Genomic DNA, 19780 nt, shown 5'->3' with positions numbered 1-19780 from the left:
TATATATATATATATATTATTGATATGGAAAATGGCAATCAAAAAGGCATTTTTGCGGTGTGATACATTTTTCGTTTTAATTTAATATTGATAAAAAGGTTTGTTATGCAAGTCTAAGAGCACCTAACGTTAGTAGTCTCAAATACAGAGTTGGGATACTAATAATCAGTGTCGAGGCTACAGCCTATTAAAACTGAATATGTTGGCTTTTTATTATAGTAACATTCTCTGAACTTGCATTTAAACCACGTTTCATTATATGTAGGTCCTTCGACTGAATCTGTTTGGTATTGAAGCGCCTGAAATCCTCTCACTTTCAAACTGATGATTTATGAGAAGAAGAAAAATATACACAGGGAAGAAATCAAACTTCAAAGACTTTTTTTATTCAAGTCCACAAAATAGTGTATGAATACAGTTATATACAATAAACATGACTGAATTATCCCTCCCATAAGTACACTACTGGACTGTTCTCTCCCACTTAGTAGATAAGAATCCATTAATCACAGCTCGGATTTCGCCCATTTGTGGTTTTTAAGTTGATGACATGACATTTAGACCCTGTGGTCTGTGAAATCTCCTGTGCCGTTTCAGACGGTAATTATTAGAAAACTGTTTGCCACATATACCACACTTGTTCCTCATTGTGTGGCTTTGAATGTGCTGGACAAAACTCTCCATAGACTCTAGGTGTTTCCCACAGATTCCACAAGTATGGATTTTATCCCCTGCGTGTTTTAGCACGTGTGTCCTCAGTTTGTACATGTAATAGAAAGTCTTTCCACATGCTTTACAACAATGAGGACCGGTGGGATTCTGACTGACAGATTGAGTTGATGTCTTTATATTTAAACCCACGGTGGGTAAAGTGTTTTTTCTTTTCACACGCACTTTCCTCTTGATACCGAGTGCCTTTAGACGAGGTGCGGTGTGCTGAGACTCCCCAGCTGGCTGGCATATTCCACCAACCCCACTATCAGGCAGCGTTTCCAGAGGTTGATTTGAAGAGTTAGGAAGCAGATGTCCCTCGCTGCTTTCCACACGGTTCATTTCGCTGAGGTCTTGAATGTAACTGTCTCCACAGACGATGCTGAATTCAGAGTCTTGAGCGTGATGTTCCTCCACACTCACTTGACTGTTACCTTTTGGTATTTGCTCGCCTTTATCCTGCAGTTGCATTGAGTTCTGCCACTCAGGATGACTCACTGGGGAAAAAGGGAAAACTAAATTTCAGTTGTTCGCAAGTTTGTACACGCAGTGAAAGTGAGGTTAAGCATGCCAAGCTTTTCGACCAGACCTCGACTGCAAATTTCCTGTTCTTCTTCTTTCACATGAAGCAGCAGTGAGGCCTGTTGGTTCTCCTGGTCCAGACTGCCAAGCTCCGGCTGACACCAGGGTTCAGGACTCAGGGGAACCTCCTCCTCAATGGCAGAGACGGAGGGCTGATCAATCTCTAAGAGGAAGGACAGAGCAATGTATTTTATTATATTGGTAGACTGCCAAATGTCATCAATCAAACTATGTATTTATAAGCCTCTGTGAATGCAAATCTGTGGCTGTACCCCCCTCCTACAGCCCATCAACATTTTTCTTCATAAACTCACCAAAAACTGATTTGTTTCCACACATTCAAAATATTTGTTTTCAGCTAGTTTTAAGCAAACAGGGCATCATTGCGGCAAAGACAGCTCAGAATATGCTTCCAGTAACAGTAAGTAAAGAGAAAAAGGTAAGACAAGCGTATCATGTGATTGATATCCCAGAGTTTCTCAGAGTGAGTAAAAACATTATCAGTGATTTCATTTTTGATAAAAAAAAAATAAAAAAAAAAATGTCGTAGTCGAAAAGGTTGCATCATTCTGACACAGCAAAAACATTGTTTCACAGCATCATTCCCAAATGGCAAACGGTAATATTTATTTTTGAACAACAGAGGGACACCAGACATTTTGTAAACTAACCTGTGTCTTGGCTTTGCTGCAGTATTGCAAAACCTGTAAAGTAAAAAGACAATGTAGTCAATAACTACATCTAGTCTGTGAAAATAACAAAAAATATCACCATTAGTGGTGGCACACAGCATTTATCTAAAGCAAAACTTAAAAACATGCTTTTACAACAAAACAATGGAATGTTAACGTAACAGCAAAATCATGAGAATTACAAGAAATTGTACGTACCATGTTGTTTAGATATGTGCACCTCAAAGTTACATTTACGATAAATGATCTTCGTGCAGTATGGGCAGTGCCAGTGACTTCTGCCCTGGATCAAGTCTGTGCACGTACATGGTACAACAAATTTATCTGAAAAGAGAAAAGATAGCCTACTTACTACATGCCAACACTTTAAATGACTGGACGCTTCAATAGCATTTTATCAGCTAGCATACGACAAAGTAATCCATTATAATGACAAAGTATCATCATGCTTTGATTTTAATGGTAATAAAACTTACCAGTGCCACCCTCAGTAAAATGGACAGCAAATAGATAATGTTTTCTCGTCAAATGTGTCTCAGTGGCTTGAATTCTCTTCAAGCAGTAGCGACAGTCATCACTGGCTGCAAACTTTAGAAAGTCTGTGCGTGAGGTGAAGGAGCACGGAGAGTCTGGGGAAAAATAAATCAAGATATAATTTAAATACTTTATGAGATAGTATGGCATTTCATATAATTACTAGAGTTATGACACACAACAAAGACCTCATGCAGAATGACTGAAATGCCCTTTTCCCTCATCCGCGTCATTTCTTTAATGGAAAACCAGGTTGCACTTAACAGCAATATTATGTTTTTACAACGTAGTGACTGATGCAGTGCATTACACTTATGTGACTAATAGTGGTTACTGGTGTCCATGTTCACAGTCACTCCTGGCTTTTTTATCAGCTTCACAGAGGATTTTAATAGACTGATTTTATCGAAGAGGAGAATTTATTGTTAGACTTAAGTCCTACCACTGGAATTGCGGGTGGGGTCTCTGGCCTTGCGGGCGGAACTTGAATCTGATGCACCTGGACCAGCAGCAGCAGCAGCAGCAGCAGGGGTACTTTTGGTGGGGTTAGCGGCTGAAGAGTAATGAGAAGCACAAAAGTAAAAAGTTATGTTATATCAAAAGTCATGACAATAAGCCAGCATGCACAGTACCAGGACTGTCCTCAACTAAAAGACAGGAGGAGCTGGCTCATGAGGCACTTCCTGTTGCAAGCTCAGCTGCCGCAGCTGCCACGAGTTGTCGCGTCAGTGTCCACTGTTTGTGGCAGCTGCCACGACTTGTCTTGTTTGGGAAAGGTCCTGCGGCAGTTTAGCCTTTATTTGTCGTAATTTGACAAAATGTGACAATACATTAAGGTCCTTAAAGGTATGTTGGTAGTAAAAAAACAAATGCTGAATTGTAATAGTATGGCTACTCCTTTTAATTCAACTAAGCTAACATAGCTTGCCCTTTCTCCTAAAAGAGTATTAGTAGACTAAGACTCACACGATTTTGTTGTCTAGTCAATTAGTTAATGTAAGCAATTGATCCGTAAAACTGAGTTTCTCCGCAAAGAATCAGGCAGAAGTACCACTTTGATTATTGTGTTTGCCAAAGATGTCTCATAAGTTTCTTGGAAATCAGTCATTCTACATAAAAACAAATCCTTGGCGACAGACCAAAACGACCAATTAGTCGACTGAGGGACGGCAGCCCGAAGCAGGACCCTCAAACCAAAGAACCAAAATAAAAAAAATCAGCCATCGTTAATAATTTTATAGAAACCTGTGCTTTTCTTCCTGTGGCATGGCAAAATGTCCTCTGACTGTCAGGAGGCGTGACATGATTCTATATCTTTAGGGTTTTATACAGCCCAAATGATAGAAGGCATCAAATCAATGTCATATTTACAACTATGCTATCAGTCTATAGTGTCTCTTTATTGATATGCACGTTTAATAGACTGACTATTCTAATGCACACTAAAAATTGCACACTACTTTGGCTCCTCCACACCACAGGTAGTAATGAGCTCACCATTATATTTGACCACACATGTTAACAGTAGCGCTGAGATCGAAAAGTGGCCGATGGTCTGGCACTGTGTTCATCGGTATGTACAGATACCTGGAGTGGTGGTGAGATGGAAACCTAAGAAATGCCGAACACCTTTAAATAATACCGTATTCTTACATTATAAATCATATTCCAATTCTTACTTTATACAGTGATGCTAGCAGCTACCACCTTCATTGTTTAAGCTAACCTGAACTGGCGGTGCTAGCTGCACTGTTGTCTATAGCCAGCGAAATGTACCCTGTTGGACTCGCACAATGAATAATAAATACTTTAACGTTGTCCAGATGTACTGAATGGAAGCTTTAGTTTCCGTAGGTGTTAATTGGCACAAACTAAACTTGCGAGTCGCTCGAGACTGAACCGACCTTCTTTCTGTCGTGATTTGGTTTTGAGGATGATGTCCAACAGAGATCGGTTGCGTTCGTTGTCTTCCTTCAACCGGGTAACCTTCACCTCGTAATCCGTTATTGTTTTCTCAAGAGCACCGAATATTTCAGAAGCAGCAGCGTGTAGCCGCTCGGAGACAAACAGTTTTAGCTCTTCCATTTGGCTCATCTTACCACCATTTGAAAAAACTCCTTATGTCCACCCCGGAACCACATGTGAACAAGCTGCAAACCACCGGAAGTAATCCAATCGGAAGTGTACATTACATTTTCGGTTGTCCTTTCCAAAGTAAAAGCCCCTTTCATGACCACAACAGTTTACCGTTTAGTAATATCGAAGTCTATGATACAGCATGAAAATATATATTTATTGTAAGATGTATTTAAAAAAAGAAACATCTCACACTCATAATTGAGTTTTTTTTTATTTAAAGAAGTTCATATGTTTGCAAGTGTTCAATTATCTGCTTCATTAGAAAAGATTATGAAATTATTTGAGGTTGGCATAAAGTTTTCCATGACTTGTGTATCTCTAAAGAAATCTTCAGATCAAACAGTCTCTGTTAAATGTTGTATGGAATCTCGCCAAGCTGGTTAATGAAAAGAAATGTTTACATTTCATCATGTGTGAGAACCAATACAGATGACAGTAACATATTCATCTAAAAGGAAATTCACCATGGAGAGAAATCATTTTTGGAGGTTATAAGCACATTATTCACTCATTCAGCCGTCATCTAGGCCTGATGATGATGAATTAGATTTGATCTGGAAATGTATGGAAATAATGGCACAAACTTGTCCTCAGACTGTTTTGGCGTCTTCCTGTGCTCCTGAGGGGATCTCAGAGTACTGTCCTTTGCATGACAGGGAGGTGGAGTCACATTTATATCCATACGCACAGCAGTGCCGACCATCTGCACAACACTGGCCCTGAATCAGAACAAGTCTTGATGTTAGAAAAATATACAGTATAGACTCATAAATGACTGCAGTAAAAGTGAATTTCAAGGTTTATGGTCAAAACAAGAACATTGAATCTTTTGTCAGTTGCATCAATTTGTGGTGCTTGTGATGAGCAATACACCCTCTATATTCCTGTTTGTCTAAGCACTTTTGTCAAATTGTTTTCCTCCAGATCACCGCACCATTATTTCATGATGGCTTTAAAAATTCAAGACCAATCCATACCAGTTGGAAGGGACAGCAGCTCCATTTGCCTGTGGATGCTTTGCAGCAAGTTGTCCCTGCTGAGCAGTAAAATGTGGAATCACAGCGAATGACTCCATCCACAGTGTTGACATCACTGGCTTCTGCCAGAGCTGTCATTGGTGTCTGCAAAAGGTAAATACATACTGACCATTATACCCTGGCTATTAATATATTTAATCATTGACACATATTTATTTTCATATTAGTCAACAAGTCATCTATATTTTCTTAAATAATAGATCTTTAAAGCCCTTAAAAAAAAGATTGTTTTTCTCCATAATCAAAGTAATTTGATTGGTATCGATCAAGAGTTGAGCACTTTGTAGGTGTAGTTTGATCAGATGTTATTGTCAGTGGACTGCCAAGATAAGCAAACAGACCCACAGCTGCTGTCACATTTTGATGATGCTAAATCCTGATTGGTGCATAGAAAGATGTGACATCACCTTTTTTTTCCCAACTAAGCCCTGCTCACGTCAAACAAGTAAAACCAGTGTCTGAAAATTGTGTTCATGAAGGACCCCATCGTATATAGTAAGGTGTTTGAGAACTTTCAATTAAAACTTTATGTGAATCGATGGATATACACCACATATGCAGTCAAAAGGCCCATTCGCAGTATGTCCTACCTCTTGCAAGCTGCTTTTTTCCTCTGAAGGCAGAATGAGAGAGGCAGGCACTGACGGCTTACTTTGGTCAGGGATGAAAGGATATCTCAGGCCTTGCCTCTTTATACAGTGCATATAAGTGACGTCACAGTCGTAGCCCCAAGGACAACAGTGGTAGCCATCCCGACAACACCATCCCTGCAAGTTATGAGTCACAGGTTATTTATTATATGCACAACGACTACATGCCAAAAAAATGGGTTGTAAGCTTTTACTATCACGTCAAAAGTAGACCACAGGAATTGCATGACAGTTGTTATTGCAAAAGACTCACAGGAGAGTACGGGCAACAGAACCAGACACCTGTTGGGTGTCTGCAGCAGGTAGTGGCATCAGGACAAGCGTAATAGTTGTCACAATGAACAATTGAGCTCTTTTTTTGCTCTGGCACTTGTTTGTTCACGGGCTCCTGAAGGGGAGAAACAGGTAGAACATGAGGGCTCGGTTCCCCGGCAGCCTCCTTCTGAACCATGGGTATCATCATCCACGGCTTTCTCTCACACATCTGGGTAACCACGTTACATTGAAACCCTGAAGGGCAGCAGTGGGCCAAGTCAGAGCAACACACCGCCTAAAGACACAGAGATTAAGGGTGGAATATTTGCAACACCAAAAATGTTAACAATTTACAGGTCAAGTTACATTATATGCTGACAAGAGACTTACATTTGGATAGTGACAGCAGCTATACCCATGTTTAGTCAAACAGCAGGTGGCGGAATCAGAACAGACGTTCCCGTCTGGACATGTGATGGAGCAGGAAGCACACACAAACACTCCCACTAACAACCACAGGGTTACCCTCAACATCTGCAAAAGAGTAGTAACATGTAGCTCAATTTAATCAGTTGAATGGGATACATGATGTGAGGTTTCAGATTTGTTTTCACTATATAAATCAGATTTTGTCACTTAACTGTGAAACTTTCCAAACTCTGTTCACTTGCTGTGACTTTGTTTCATTTTAGCCTGAACAAGGATCTTCCTTTCACTCATAACATCACTGAAAAGTACTAATAGGAGTTGTAACTGATTATAAAGCACTCTATACAATTATGTCAAGAAATGATTAGATACAGATTCATAGTTTTTAATCGCTTACCTTGCAAGTGAAGCGATTCAACAGCTTACTTCGTCTCACACTTCCTCTGAACTGAACCACGGACGCACTGCTTTATATGGCAGATCAGAACCTCCCACTGAACAAAAATCTGGAAGTCAAAGTTTATTACAGCATCTGTGTCCTTCAACTGTCAAATTAGGACAGTAGTGTTTTGGAACTAGGTCACACCCATTGACCACACTTTTAAACAGGTTAGCCTTATCATTGTATGATACTGCAAACATACCCAAACACCACAATGATTAAACAGGGATGTGCTCAAGTTGAACTTTGATACCATAACATTGTTTGACATCACAAGACCTGCCTGTAAAACCTCAAAGGTATTCGTGTGACATGGAATTGATTTTTTTTTTTATAGGAAGTACATTGAACATTTTAAACCAGAACAACCTTTCCACTCACTCAGTGGGTGGCAGAGCAAGACGAGCAAGTTTTTCAAGTTGTTAACCAATGTTTGTGGCAGAATGTAGAACTGTACCAAGTACAATTTAGAGCACTTTCTTTGAGTATTTCCATTTTCTGCTACTTTCCCGCTGTAGTTACTTTGCAGATAAAGACTTTACATATGATCAGCTTAGTCAGTACACAGGGCCCATGTGTTGCTGATGAGCTCAGGTGTTTCCACTCTGCCGATACCTGCAGGGAAAGCAGCCACACAAACAAGAGGAGCAGGCAGTCAGGCAGCCGCCACATATGCATGAGACCAACCTATTATGTTAAGTAGTTAACATAAGTTAAGTAGTTAGCTACACTACAATGCTGCTTACATGTTAATGCATAAGAAATAATATTCCAAGATGTCTATCTGTGGTTTCTAGAGTTCCATAAAGAAGTGAGACAGTGCAGAAGCATATTTCTAACAGTTTGTATTAGGCAGACAGGGTAAACGTAAACACACACACACACACACACACACACACACACACACACACACACACACACACACACACACACACACACACACACACACACACACACACAAAAAACATAAATTAAAGAGTCTCTCAATAAAGGTTGTGATTAATTAACAGCACTAAAGGCTCAAACAATACTTTATTAATGAATTCCCATTTTTTTTTTTTTATACATTTACACTGCAGTGTAACAATTTGTCTATCGGAACAATTATCCCTTGTACAAACGTTGACTGTGAAGCTCAACATTTCTTATCATAAGTCCAACTTCAATATGAGGCTGGGCGAGACATCAGGTCATCTGGTCAACATGCACGACGCAGGCACTAGCACGACAGCCTCATCTAGCGACTAGAAACGCGAGATGTCGGGTGTGAAGCAGAGACTCCTAGAGGGCCAGCGTTGTGAAGATGAAAGCAAGTGCCAGTCACATTGAAATCTCCGGGGGGGGGGGGGGGGGGGTTGAGGAATTCACTTCAGTCCCATGGTTGAAAGAACAATTACCTATAAAAGCATGGTGGTAAAAATCAACAGATGTACCGGTAGTTGCCACTTAAGAGGGACGGCTGCCTCCCTCTATTTTCACTTCAGTCTCAGACAGCAAGTCTGTCGGCCTCTTGTTCAAGCGTGATGACCAAAACCTGGATGGGAGAAGTTTTTTTTTTTAGGTCAAAAGCAAAAATAACACTACTTGTGAACCGTCGGGAGGATGAGAGAAGCGTGAAGATGCGGTTGTTAATCGAGCTCCGAGCCCGACTGAGAGGCTGCCTTCCTTTTCTTTCTCCTGCCGTGTTTCTTGTGCTTCTTTTTCCTTTTCTTCTTGGATTTGTCCTGCAAACGTATAACAGTTGGAGGTTTGAGTACAAGTCGTTTCTCTTAAATTAAGAATCAATTACTGCAGATGTTACTTTCTGGCAGAGTAGGCACTTTAAGACATATCGTTTCAGCTTATACTAGACGCTGGATCTGTATTAAGATGCCCTTCATGTACATCTGTCCAAAACATCTTTCAACTCGCAATTAAATATCTACTGACTAAATAATATGTTCCTGACGTCATGATTTGTACTGGATCAAACCCAAATCTAAATTGTGAACTGTAACTTTAAAAAAAGAAGTAGATTTCTCACTGTTATTTTCTCCTTTTCCTCACTACTTCTCTTTTTCTTTCTGGCTTCAGCCTATGGGAGGGAAAGGTTGAAATGACAAAATGAATTAAAGGAAGTCTCACCCAATCTTAAAAAGCCCCTTTTCATGCAACACTATTATTTCACAATCTAGGGAGTGTGTACAAGCATCTGCAGTTAGGTTCACAACCATTTCTGAGCCATTGTTTCCTCTTTGACTGTTGAACAAAACCGTTTAATACCGCTCAACTTATGATACGTTGCCATTACTTTTCTCCTTATACTGAAGGTTTTGCCATGTTTTGCTCAGATTCACAATCATTTTCATCCAACAAAAGGCTTGATAGAGAAAAACAAGCTCATATTTGGACTCACTTCAATCATTTCACTACGCTTTGAAAGCAATATTAAGCTGTATTCATGTGTAATTTAAAACTACCTTTACTCTTTACCACGGTTTTCACTTGCTTGCTCTCTGAGGTGCTGCATGCAGTCGGCCTCACACAACATTTAGAGCGTCACAAGTTAAACTCGCAGTCAGTCTGACTGGGCCGACCCGAGGTCACGAGGTTTTCATTCAAATGACTATTTATCAGACTCTCCATGAAGACAAAAAGCCTGCACATCTGGACGAGCGAGTGATGCAGGGAGAACTGAAACTTAATGTATTTGGCAATTGTGTAATATTAATGTGTGTAGGTATATGGTTAAGCAGTTGAGCAAACACAACTACACCACATAAGGGAGTCTTGCAACAATGACAACCAGAGATTTATCTGTGATCAGTATAATATTAATGGGTCAAACTCGTTGAATACATGTAATGAAAGCTGCAAAACTTGTTTTTTTACATTGACATCAGCATCAGCTATCAAACAAATACTGAAGATAATTTCCTTCCCCTCCAATTAGAAGAAAAAGAGGAACAAAGAGCTAAAAGAGGAATAGAGAGGAGGTAGTACGTTGAAGGTTTAATACTGGAGGTCTATTGGGAGTTGGAGGGTAAATATAACAGCTATACGTGGTGAAAGAGATGCGATACATATACAACCACATAACAAAAATGCTTACTACCTCTTCCCCCTCGGATTCTGCAGATGACTCTGAAGAGGAGTTTTTATAACTTCGCTCAGCCTTCCTTTTTCGTTTACGGGTCTTGTCATCCTGACGGACACAGGATTTACATCACAGTTATGAATGCTTTACAACACCCATTCAGCTCAGTTTGACTGGCAAGAACAATGGACAAGTAAAAACATGTTTTTTCAAAAGCCTCACGTATCTGTGGAAATATACACATTAAAAAAGTTAAAAGTTACTATGATGAACTTCCATTTTGTGTTGATTTTGCAGGTCCTGTGGTCAGAGGCAGTAGTGTGTCAGAGTACTGGAGTCCCTTCAGAAAACCTCTCATTTTACTGCAGCAGGGTCCGACCCGGTGGTACCGATGACAAGCATTAACAATAATGATATAGAAATGGCCAATCTTCTCGCTGATGGTCTTGTTTACTTATGTAGGTCATAAAGAAGCATCAGTATTAAATTGAGACCGTTTCATCACCAGTTTAAAGTTCCTAACATTAACTTTAAGTGTGTTACTGAATAAGAGTAAAATACCTTATCTTTGTCCCCTTCTTCCTTTATTCTTTTCTTTTTCTTCTTGGGGAAAAAAAACAATTTGATTAAACCCTGGCATTTAAATCATTATAGGACGACTATATTAACTGCCCATATTTCAACACTAGAACCTGATTCTACTGAAGTGCACTGTAACACGGTAACTGTGCTGTTAAAAAAAAGAAAAACCTTGCTTTCAGCATCAGATTCTCCCTCTGAGCTGTCCGACGCTCTCCTAGTCGATGACTTCCTTCTCTTCCGCTTTTTTTTCACACTCTTCTTTTCATCCTGTACACACAGACACAAATGCAATCAAACAGTGTCGTGCTGCATTATGACAATTTAATTGAGATGTTGAGCCGAATTGCTCAAGAAACAAATTACAACCTTTTTTAAACTGATCAGTTTGAGCTACAAAAGAGTCAAAATATATTTCTGATCAGCTGTTAAATATCAACTAACTCTTCTTTATTCAAACACAGGAAGCTATTACTAGAATTTACCTTTGACAAAGCACCACAAGCAAACAGCAGCTAGCAGTAATCAATCAAGTTAATTATTGACATTCAGCAGAGAAGCATCTCGGTTTGTCAAAATGTTTTTTTTGGTTGTTTTTATCTAAAACACCATGAGGTCTGCAATGACTCACCGCGTCTTCAGATTCTGTGGAGAAGCTGCTAGGGGAATCAGAACTCGATGAGGAGGAGGAAGATGAAGAATGCTTGACCAAAACACAATGAAAGCAGGGTTCATTAGATTTGAGGTTATTTGCTTGTGTGGGAATTGGAACACAATAAGAGACCGTCTCAGAGTACAAAGCAGACAGTGTGTGTGTGTGTGTGTGTGTGTGAGTGAGAGACAGTGCTGTAGCAAAGCTGGTCATCAAATCACTGGAGGTCTCTCCTCACCCTGTTTGATTTCTTCTTCTCTTTCTTCTTTTTCTGACCACAAATGAAAAGACAAAGTCAGTAAACGATGATGATTTAAGAGGTCGGTTATTCAAATGTCCGATGAAGGTGAGATACCTTACCTCCTTTTTCTCTTTCCTCTCCTCTTTTTCCTTGTCTGTTGTCTTTTTGTCTTTCTCTTTGTCAATTCCAGCTAACAACTTCTCTCTGTTTTTTGCCAGTTCTTTCCTCCATTTCTGAAAACAACGGCACATATTGAAGAAAAGTATTAATCTACTATATTGCTAATGGTTCCCCGTATGCAGCTACACCTCCATCCAAACACGCAGGATAGTTTTGCAGTAGGGTTAAAAGATGACTGGAAATAACTGGAGTCATTATATTGACACATACCACGTTCATTTTGTCCTCAAAGTCAGCCAAGGCTCGAGAGCCTTTCTTCTTCTTCTCCAGCTGCTCCTTCAACTCTTCCCTGATGAAGAGACAATAAATCAGTTGTAACACAATTTATAATGTTACGGAGTTTCAGCCGACATTGGAGAGGACTATGTCTGGCAAAATGGTGAAGTCAGTTGCAGCTCTTCATCTCACCACTTAACCGGCAGCTGCTTCTTTTAACATTTCTCTCATGCAATGTGTAAAGTGATTATCAACAGCAAGAATTTACAGTAAACGGACAATGCATAACACCCGAGTCCTACTTATTTACAGAAAAACTCTGTAAACCTTACAGATTAATTCATATTTTTTAAATTCAATCTGTTCCTGAGAATACTATTATTATTTTGTTCTCTCTACAAGAGAACTAGAAGCTCTTTGCCTGAGGAAGGCAAAATTATGTATAGACAGCATTCTTTCTTGCAGGTAGATATGACTTGAAAGTTTCATGGGGGAAAATAATAAATGTAAACATTTTTAGATGATGCTGTTGACAGTTGAATCTTCATCATTTATAAATCATAATGCATTGGGGTAATAAAACATAACTGGTTTACACACATCAGAGGACCTCCCTCTCTGCTCTCAATCTTCATTGGCAGTTCAGTTGTGAGAGCACCTCTACTAAAATGATGCTGATGTTGCAACTATACTGACTCAAATGATGAAACCTCACACATCTCTACATCTACACCTAGCAGTGATATTGATTGACATGGATGCAACATAATTCTCATAAATAACAGGGGCCCTTGTGAGAGACATCTGTCCTTTACTCACCATGTTGGTCGAGGTCTGCTTAAATAATCTTGTATAGTTGGTCCGGCGTTATTTGCCGGTCCCCTGGCTCGTGCAGCAGCAATGGGGTTAATGTAAGCCTGGGTCACCAAACAGAGGAAAGCATGTTATACATCTCTAATGGAGGTTATTGAAATGCATCCAGATACCAGAGATTACATTGAGAAACAGTACACTGCAAGACTGTTCGGCAGCTATGTGCTTCAGTGATAAAAAGAGTAAATAGGCATTAGCAAACAACGTTAACCAAACACACTGGACTACCGTGTATTAGTTTAAAAGGGCTAATAAGGCTGTATATAGACTCAAGAGTCAACGAAAAACACGAAAAGACATGACCCAGATTGTTATGAACTAACGTTAGCATTGCGACCATTAAGGTTTGTGCTGGTCGAGAATAGACTTTTGACACGATGCACCAAGACATTTAAACCTAGAGACTGTTGCATCAAATGACCATGTTGATGTATTCACATATTAGATATGTTAACGTGTGCTAAGAGACCACTGTGTCTAGGCCTAGCATTAGAATACCTAGCGGAGGAATACATTAACGGCAGCTAGCCGCTAAGCTGACGCCAGGCTAGCATCTTTCCAAATATAACTGCGTATCAATGATGTATCTGACTAACGGACATCGTGTGACATGACTCACCACTCGATTGTCTCTCTTGCCCATGTCGAGTCAGTAATGGGGACAATATCCAAGGGAGAGGACAACCATTAGTGCTACCTTGCTAGCATTGAGCTAGCCACATCAGACTTTGTTAATGGAAGCTGACGACTCTTTTTCTTGAGGTTTTTGTTTTTACCAAACAACAAAATGGTGAAATATCGCCACCTACTGGTCTGGAGTTTTATCAAATATGTATAATATATACGTATAGTTATCAATATATGTACATGCTCCTTCACCGTATATGTTATAGTTTTTAAATTGGCACTTATAGTGAAACCGACTTTTTTAACACAATATACTGTATACCTGTATATTTATTTAAAATATATATGTGCTTGTGCAAATGTGAAGTATAAATATATTGTTGACAAAAGAGGCAGAATGCAAGTAATTAACACTATAACAAATTACAAGAGCAGTTGCGTTGCCTCTAATGTTCCCTCATTCCAAAAATGAATACCTACACGTTCACTAGAACGATTCATTATTGTGTCAATCACGCTGACAAATGAGTCCAAAACAACATTCACAAAAAGCTGCTTTTTATTCAACTGGTGCAACAAAATAATAAGACACCAATGCCTGCATTCATACATAAGTATAATGCCATGATTGTGTTGTTCCCAGTCGCCATTTCCGTATGCTAATAACTAATGTGACACAGGAACAGTATGTGTAATTGGAGTTATACGATGGATGAAGCTACGTTGGTTTCAAAACAGTTAAAGTTCTAAAAGCTCAACAGTTGACTTCAGTTTTGTGTTCTGAGATTGAAATGAATTAACAGTTTCAATAATGCATTGTACATTGTACGCACCACTGACACCAGATGTGAGTCGTTATCAAATAGAAAATATCTCACACAGCTTAGTCAAGCAGACAATTATACATGAATCTACGTTGTGTTCGCCATCTAGCAATTACAAGTTGCTGGGGGAAAAAAAAAAACAGTTGATACAGGCAGTTATCTTCAGACAGTAATGACTACAGTAACATATAATTGATAAATAGGAATGGCAGTAGACTATGATCAATGATATGATCACGGAACAGCTCGAAAGAAAACCTGAAGGAGTTGTGATGTGGTCAGTTAGAAGCCCAGAGATGTGCAAACTGTGCCCGAAAGGTTCGGACGACCATAACAAGAACCTGAGAAAGTCAAGAGTGGGTGGGTGGGTGTGTGTGGGTGTGTGTGTGTGTGTGTATGTGTGTGTGTGTGTGTGTGTGTGTGTGTGTGTGTGTGCTAGCAGCACTACCTGTTAAGAAAACGTAAACCAGTGTTAAAATAGATTACTGTTCTGAAAGAACTACTACATACAAAAATACAACTCTGCATTACTTGCTTTTTCCTTTCTGGTAAAAAATAACTGAACTTGAATGTAACTGGACATGACTGTAAAATAAGCAAAAACTGTACACTAAATATTTGTGCATTATTTCATTATCAAAAGCTATGTAAAATCCATAGTCATTCTCAATCCAAAGCAAATTAAATGCACCCACAGAGCCCACAACACATTTTCAATGGACAAAATACTCTTGCTAAACAACATTCCACAGACCCTCGCTACTCTACATCTATCCATTTTCACGACATATCTATGGGCTGACGATGCTCAAATCAAAAGTTCTCTATCATTACAGCTTGCATTTAGCACTCTATACTGTACAGTACCACTGCCTATCCTTTATACATTTCTTACACTGTCAAACTATTCTTACACAGATTCTATTATCATCTAAACAGTTGGTGTAATTGGTGTAAGAATATTGTATGCCCCAGCATCTTTAAATCAAGTAACAACTTGATGAAAACAAGCATATAAGACTTGTCAATGACATTTAAATTAAATACAGAATATTGGCGACACTATTCTGTGCCAAATGTATTCATGTTGAATAGTGCTGGTGGGACTTTCTCCACCTATTGCAAGCCTGTGCATTACTGTAACATTCGGATAGTAAATAATTGTATCTTATAATGATAAAAAGCCCATGAAGGCATGCTAGTGAGTGGCAGGAGCATTTTCTATTAGGTTTTTTTCATCATTGTCTCAGCACTGATATCAGCCCATTATGATGAGTTCCCAGAAGAGTGCATAAACCACTAGAATCCGGCTACTGGTCTGCAGCTACTCAGGACATCCTCATGGTGGCAGTATTATAATACATGTATAGAACTGGAATGATAAGACACAACATGGCAGTGAGTGGCTGGCTTGTGATGCCCAATAATGTTTCAATAAGTAGGTGCGTACAAAAGCTTGCCAACGTCAGTGGTAGTGCACACACTTAATGTTTTTGTACATATCTTGTACTGTATATCTGCTCACTGCACACAGCCACAGTATGCATGAAGGCAGGTGAGATCCACGCCGTCCACCCGGGATCCTGTGTGGTTCGGACCCCCAGCCAAGGGGGCTCTTGCGAGGCTAAACACTGGTCATAAAGAGGCCTCTGCAGTCTGCTTGCCCAATACTACCAGTCTATGTGAGATGCAAGCCTTTTTGCATTGTTAACACAGTCAATCATCAACATTTAACAACCTAAAAGCAGCAATTACAATCCATCAGTTCATGGAAGGAGGATAGCTTTTGTGCATTTTTCAGTGGGTGAGAGCGTTTGGTGTCCTCTTTCTTGACACCATCTTTACCCTCTCTTCAGGAGTACTCTCCTAAAGTTTTGTACATTGACGATAAAAAAGTATGCGCCCCCTTGGTCTATGTCATGTCATTCAACACAAAATCAGTTAATAAGCTTTATGGACACTGATAATCACAAAAAATGTCACTTTAAAAGTGAAAACAAATCTCTAAAGATGGATTTAAATGATTTTGCTTCACTGGTGCAGCCGGCTGCTTTTTAGAAGTTGAACGATAGGTAGAATGGTGATCAAGTGTGTAATCTAATATGTGATTTTTAGTTAAACACCTGTATCTGCAGAGCCGAACAGCTGGCATAAACTACACTATCGAAACATCAACAAACTAATCTCCAACAAGGTTATTGAGAAGAAACAGTTAGGCTACCAGTAAAATGTGAAGGCACTTGATTACAGAGTTCAAATCTGTCTAGAGCAGGTGATTCCCAAAAACTAAAGGTTATGTGTGAAGAGGCTATAAGGCCGCAATGAGGTCTGTGGACACTGAAGAAGGTACATGGTTGCCTTACTGGGATGGGAGACTTTGTCAGATCAAAAGAGGGTGGGATGATACTAAAATCAAGCTTTTTGACCAACAAACTCAATTATATGCCTGATGTTGGTGGCATCATGTTGTAGTAATGGTTGAGGGTAAAATAAATGCAGCAGAACACAGATTTCCTGGAGGAAAACCTGCTGTCATGATGGAAGAAGGTTGTTTTTCAAGCAGAAAAACAACAACCCACAGATTTAAAGCTGCACAGGACTGTCTTGAAAAGCACAACACTCAAATGGCCGAATAACAATCAGACACCATTTGTTTTAGAACTTGAAAACTGCTGTTCAGTTATGCTCACCATGCAACCTCAGCTTGAGGACTTGTTCAAAGAAGCACGTGAGAAGATTTAAATCACATAGATTCAATCCTGTAACCGATGCCAAAGGTGCCTCTATATGTCTGTGACAAACACTTTGTGTTCTATATTTGTACTTAAATTACATCTAGTTGAACGGATTTACTTTTTAAGGACATTTAAGATTTATCTGTATATCAGTGCCAAAAAAGCTTTATTAACAGTTTGATTGAACGCTGTAAAAACAAAACATGAAAAACACCAAGGCGGGGTGCGCGGAATACTTTTTATAGACACTGTATGGGATGATTAAGGGTGAAGGAGGACAGTCAGGCAGTCCTCTCCTCCATAGTGGGCTTGTTGCTGGGGATTGGCTGGGCCGCGTACACACTCCTACTGTGGCTGTCCACACTTTGAAAGTAGGGGTGGCTAAGCGCAGCAAAGGCTGATATCCTCCTGGAGGGGTTGAAGGCGAGGAATTGCTGCAAAGGAGGGAGGAGAAATAGAAGCGGATGAGATGAGAAGATTGGCCAATGAATGAATGAATGAATGAATGAATGAATGAATGAATATATATATATATATATATATATATATATATATATATATATATATTGGTTTGAACCGAGGCTCGTACTACCCACCATTAAGAGGGCCTGTCCTTGCTCGTCCATGTCTGGAACCAAGTCCCCTATGGGCTTAGGGGGCCGGGGGGTGAAAGCACTCTGTGGTAGGGCCACTTCCTGGGGCCAGTCCTCTCCTGTAGGTACCCCAACAACACTGTGGGATGATAATCATCATTAGTGCCTTCACATGTTCAGCATCCACTGCCTCTCCAGTTCAAATCTGAAGCAACTGACCCGTTTTCTTGTGTGTCTGCTGGTAAGCACTGTAAAATGGTGACAACAATATTCACCCTAGCAGAGCAGCATGCCCTTGTCTGGGAGGCTCTGCATGAATTACAGGAAGGTTTGCACACTCTGCTCTATATTTAGTCCATATGCATGATAATAGGTTCAACGAATTAACAATGGAGAATATCCACACACTGGATTTAAGTTCCCAAAAATTCGATTGGATCGACTTTTGACAGACTGATTTTGTATACAGTCCAATAAAGTTTTCAGGGCTTGGTTGTACATTCAGATTTATACAATTATAACATACAGGACCTCAGAAACTGGAACAGGATATGCAGCCAATAATACTTACTCAAAAATTTTCCCCAGCTGATCAACATCTGAGCTCCCTCGAAATAGCGGTCTGGGAAAGAGAAAATAAACCCAAGTTCAGTTTGACAGATGCTGCTTAAACATTTACGCGAGACGTTACCTTCATATATTGTGTTGCACAAAAACATGAATACAGGAAAAAGTAAAAAAGTTGGTTAAAAGTGACCAGCATTGATTATGTTCTTATTGAGCCCCAATGTTCACTATCCCACGGTATACTGCAGACAAACAGCTCCGAGATAAAAGCTATTGGCTCAAGGCAACGAGGAATGTTTGACTCCGATGTGAGCGTTTGAAGTAGCCACACACTGGCAGCTCCATCTCATGTAGCCAGGGTTGTGAAGCAGTGTTGGTAGTACCACTGAAAACAGGAGGGGAGGGATGAAAGGAGGGAGGAGAGCGGCACCAGGGCTGCTGGTGGTTCCTGTGGCTTTGGGCCGTCTTTGGATGCCCGTGGGCAGCCATGCCTGCCCTGGCACCCGCACAAATTCCAGTAGTCATCATCAGCACAAGTCTGCCGGCCGCCACACAGTACAGAAAAAGTCTATTTATCCCTCATGTGTGTCTGCTTTTGCTCTCTTTGTGTGTGAGAATGTGTGTAGGAAAGTGGGAGGGAGAGGCGTGTGACAGAAACTGGATTATTCTAACAGAAAGATGTATGGGAACGAGACCTGAAGTTGCTCTAAAAAGGAAATGAGAACTTGTTGCTCTCAAGGAGAAGACTTTCCGCTGACGTTATCGATGGCAACAAGATTACTTTCTAAATCAGTTAATCCCAAAATTGCAGTATGAAATGCAGTAGGGTCAGATCAGCTGTCTTTCTGTTATATTCTACTTGTTTAAGATGATTCATCACCAGCAGATGTCAATGTAATGCATGATATTGTCCCATAGGTGTGTATGCAGTCTGTATCCAGGCACAAAGACAGTTCAAGTGCACCCCACTTCACTGAAGTCAACAGAACGGCTAGCCACCATGTGCTCCCTGTGTTTTCCCACTTGCAGGAAGCTTTGCATAGCTCAACACCCACACTTTCCTACAGACTCAGACACTGGGAAGTTAGTCACACAGGGGTATTTTGCACATTTCTACAGTGACAGCAAACTCTCGGTCACATGTTT

The 19780-nt window shown here is 40.0% G+C and overlaps 4 protein-coding genes across 8 annotated transcripts in view; all 4 read right to left on the bottom strand.

Moving 5' to 3' along the window:
- Nucleotides 1-364: 364 nt before the first annotated feature.
- On the bottom strand, nt 365-4644 carry LOC137872706 (zinc finger protein 250-like). The gene is made up of 7 exons (XM_068711085.1): nt 4424-4644; nt 2962-3072; nt 2462-2614; nt 2184-2309; nt 1965-1997; nt 1301-1456; nt 365-1208 (listed from the first exon to the last, which is right to left on the bottom strand). Exons 1-7 carry the CDS (start codon nt 4611-4613, stop codon nt 538-540), a joined length of 1440 nt encoding a protein of 479 aa, XP_068567186.1. The 5' UTR covers nt 4614-4644; the 3' UTR covers nt 365-537.
- A 206-nt stretch (nt 4645-4850) lies between these two features.
- LOC137872704 (progranulin-like) lies at nt 4851-7594 on the bottom strand. Of its 2 annotated transcripts, XM_068711080.1 has the most exons (7): nt 7427-7594; nt 7242-7337; nt 6991-7134; nt 6599-6895; nt 6286-6462; nt 5636-5779; nt 4851-5377 (listed from the first exon to the last, which is right to left on the bottom strand). In XM_068711080.1, the coding sequence occupies exons 3-7, from the start codon at nt 7132-7134 to the stop codon at nt 5249-5251; spliced, it is 891 nt and encodes a 296-aa protein (XP_068567181.1). In that variant the 5' UTR covers nt 7242-7337; nt 7427-7594; the 3' UTR covers nt 4851-5248. The 2 variants fall into 2 exon arrangements, with proteins under 2 accessions (XP_068567181.1, XP_068567180.1); XM_068711079.1 differs by lacking the exon at nt 7242-7337 and having other exon boundaries at nt 7427-7592.
- Nucleotides 7595-8301: 707 nt separating this feature from the next.
- On the bottom strand, nt 8302-14038 carry fam133b (family with sequence similarity 133 member B). Of its 3 annotated transcripts, none has more exons than XM_068711081.1 (11): nt 13908-14038; nt 13235-13332; nt 12410-12488; nt 12139-12252; nt 12017-12049; nt 11758-11829; nt 11298-11396; nt 11109-11150; nt 10566-10655; nt 9495-9545; nt 8302-9195 (listed from the first exon to the last, which is right to left on the bottom strand). In XM_068711081.1, the coding sequence occupies exons 1-11, from the start codon at nt 13929-13931 to the stop codon at nt 9100-9102; spliced, it is 798 nt and encodes a 265-aa protein (XP_068567182.1). In that variant the 5' UTR covers nt 13932-14038; the 3' UTR covers nt 8302-9099. The 3 variants fall into 3 exon arrangements, with proteins under 3 accessions (XP_068567182.1, XP_068567183.1, XP_068567185.1); XM_068711082.1 differs by having other exon boundaries at nt 11109-11147; XM_068711084.1 differs by lacking the exon at nt 9495-9545.
- Nucleotides 14039-14456: 418 nt separating this feature from the next.
- The window catches only part of cdk6 (cyclin dependent kinase 6), a 34086-nt gene continuing 28762 nt past the window's right edge, over nt 14457-19780 (bottom strand). For both annotated transcript variants that reach the window (XM_068711078.1, XM_068711077.1), the window contains exons 6-8: nt 18639-18689; nt 18071-18206; nt 14457-17908 (exon numbers count right to left, since the gene is read on the bottom strand). In XM_068711078.1, coding sequence (XP_068567179.1) covers nt 17756-17908; nt 18071-18206; nt 18639-18689 — 340 coding nt within the window. In that variant the 3' untranslated portion in view covers nt 14457-17755. The remainder of the gene's footprint in view (nt 17909-18070; nt 18207-18638; nt 18690-19780) is intronic.

The sequence above is a fragment of the Cebidichthys violaceus genome, unplaced genomic scaffold, assembly GCF_023349555.1.
Source record: "Cebidichthys violaceus isolate CVI_PGR_0920_01 unplaced genomic scaffold, fCebVio1.0.p SCAF_16, whole genome shotgun sequence".
Taxonomy (NCBI): Eukaryota; Metazoa; Chordata; class Actinopteri; order Perciformes; family Stichaeidae; genus Cebidichthys; species Cebidichthys violaceus.
This window is presented reverse-complemented; position numbering and strand designations above follow the sequence as displayed.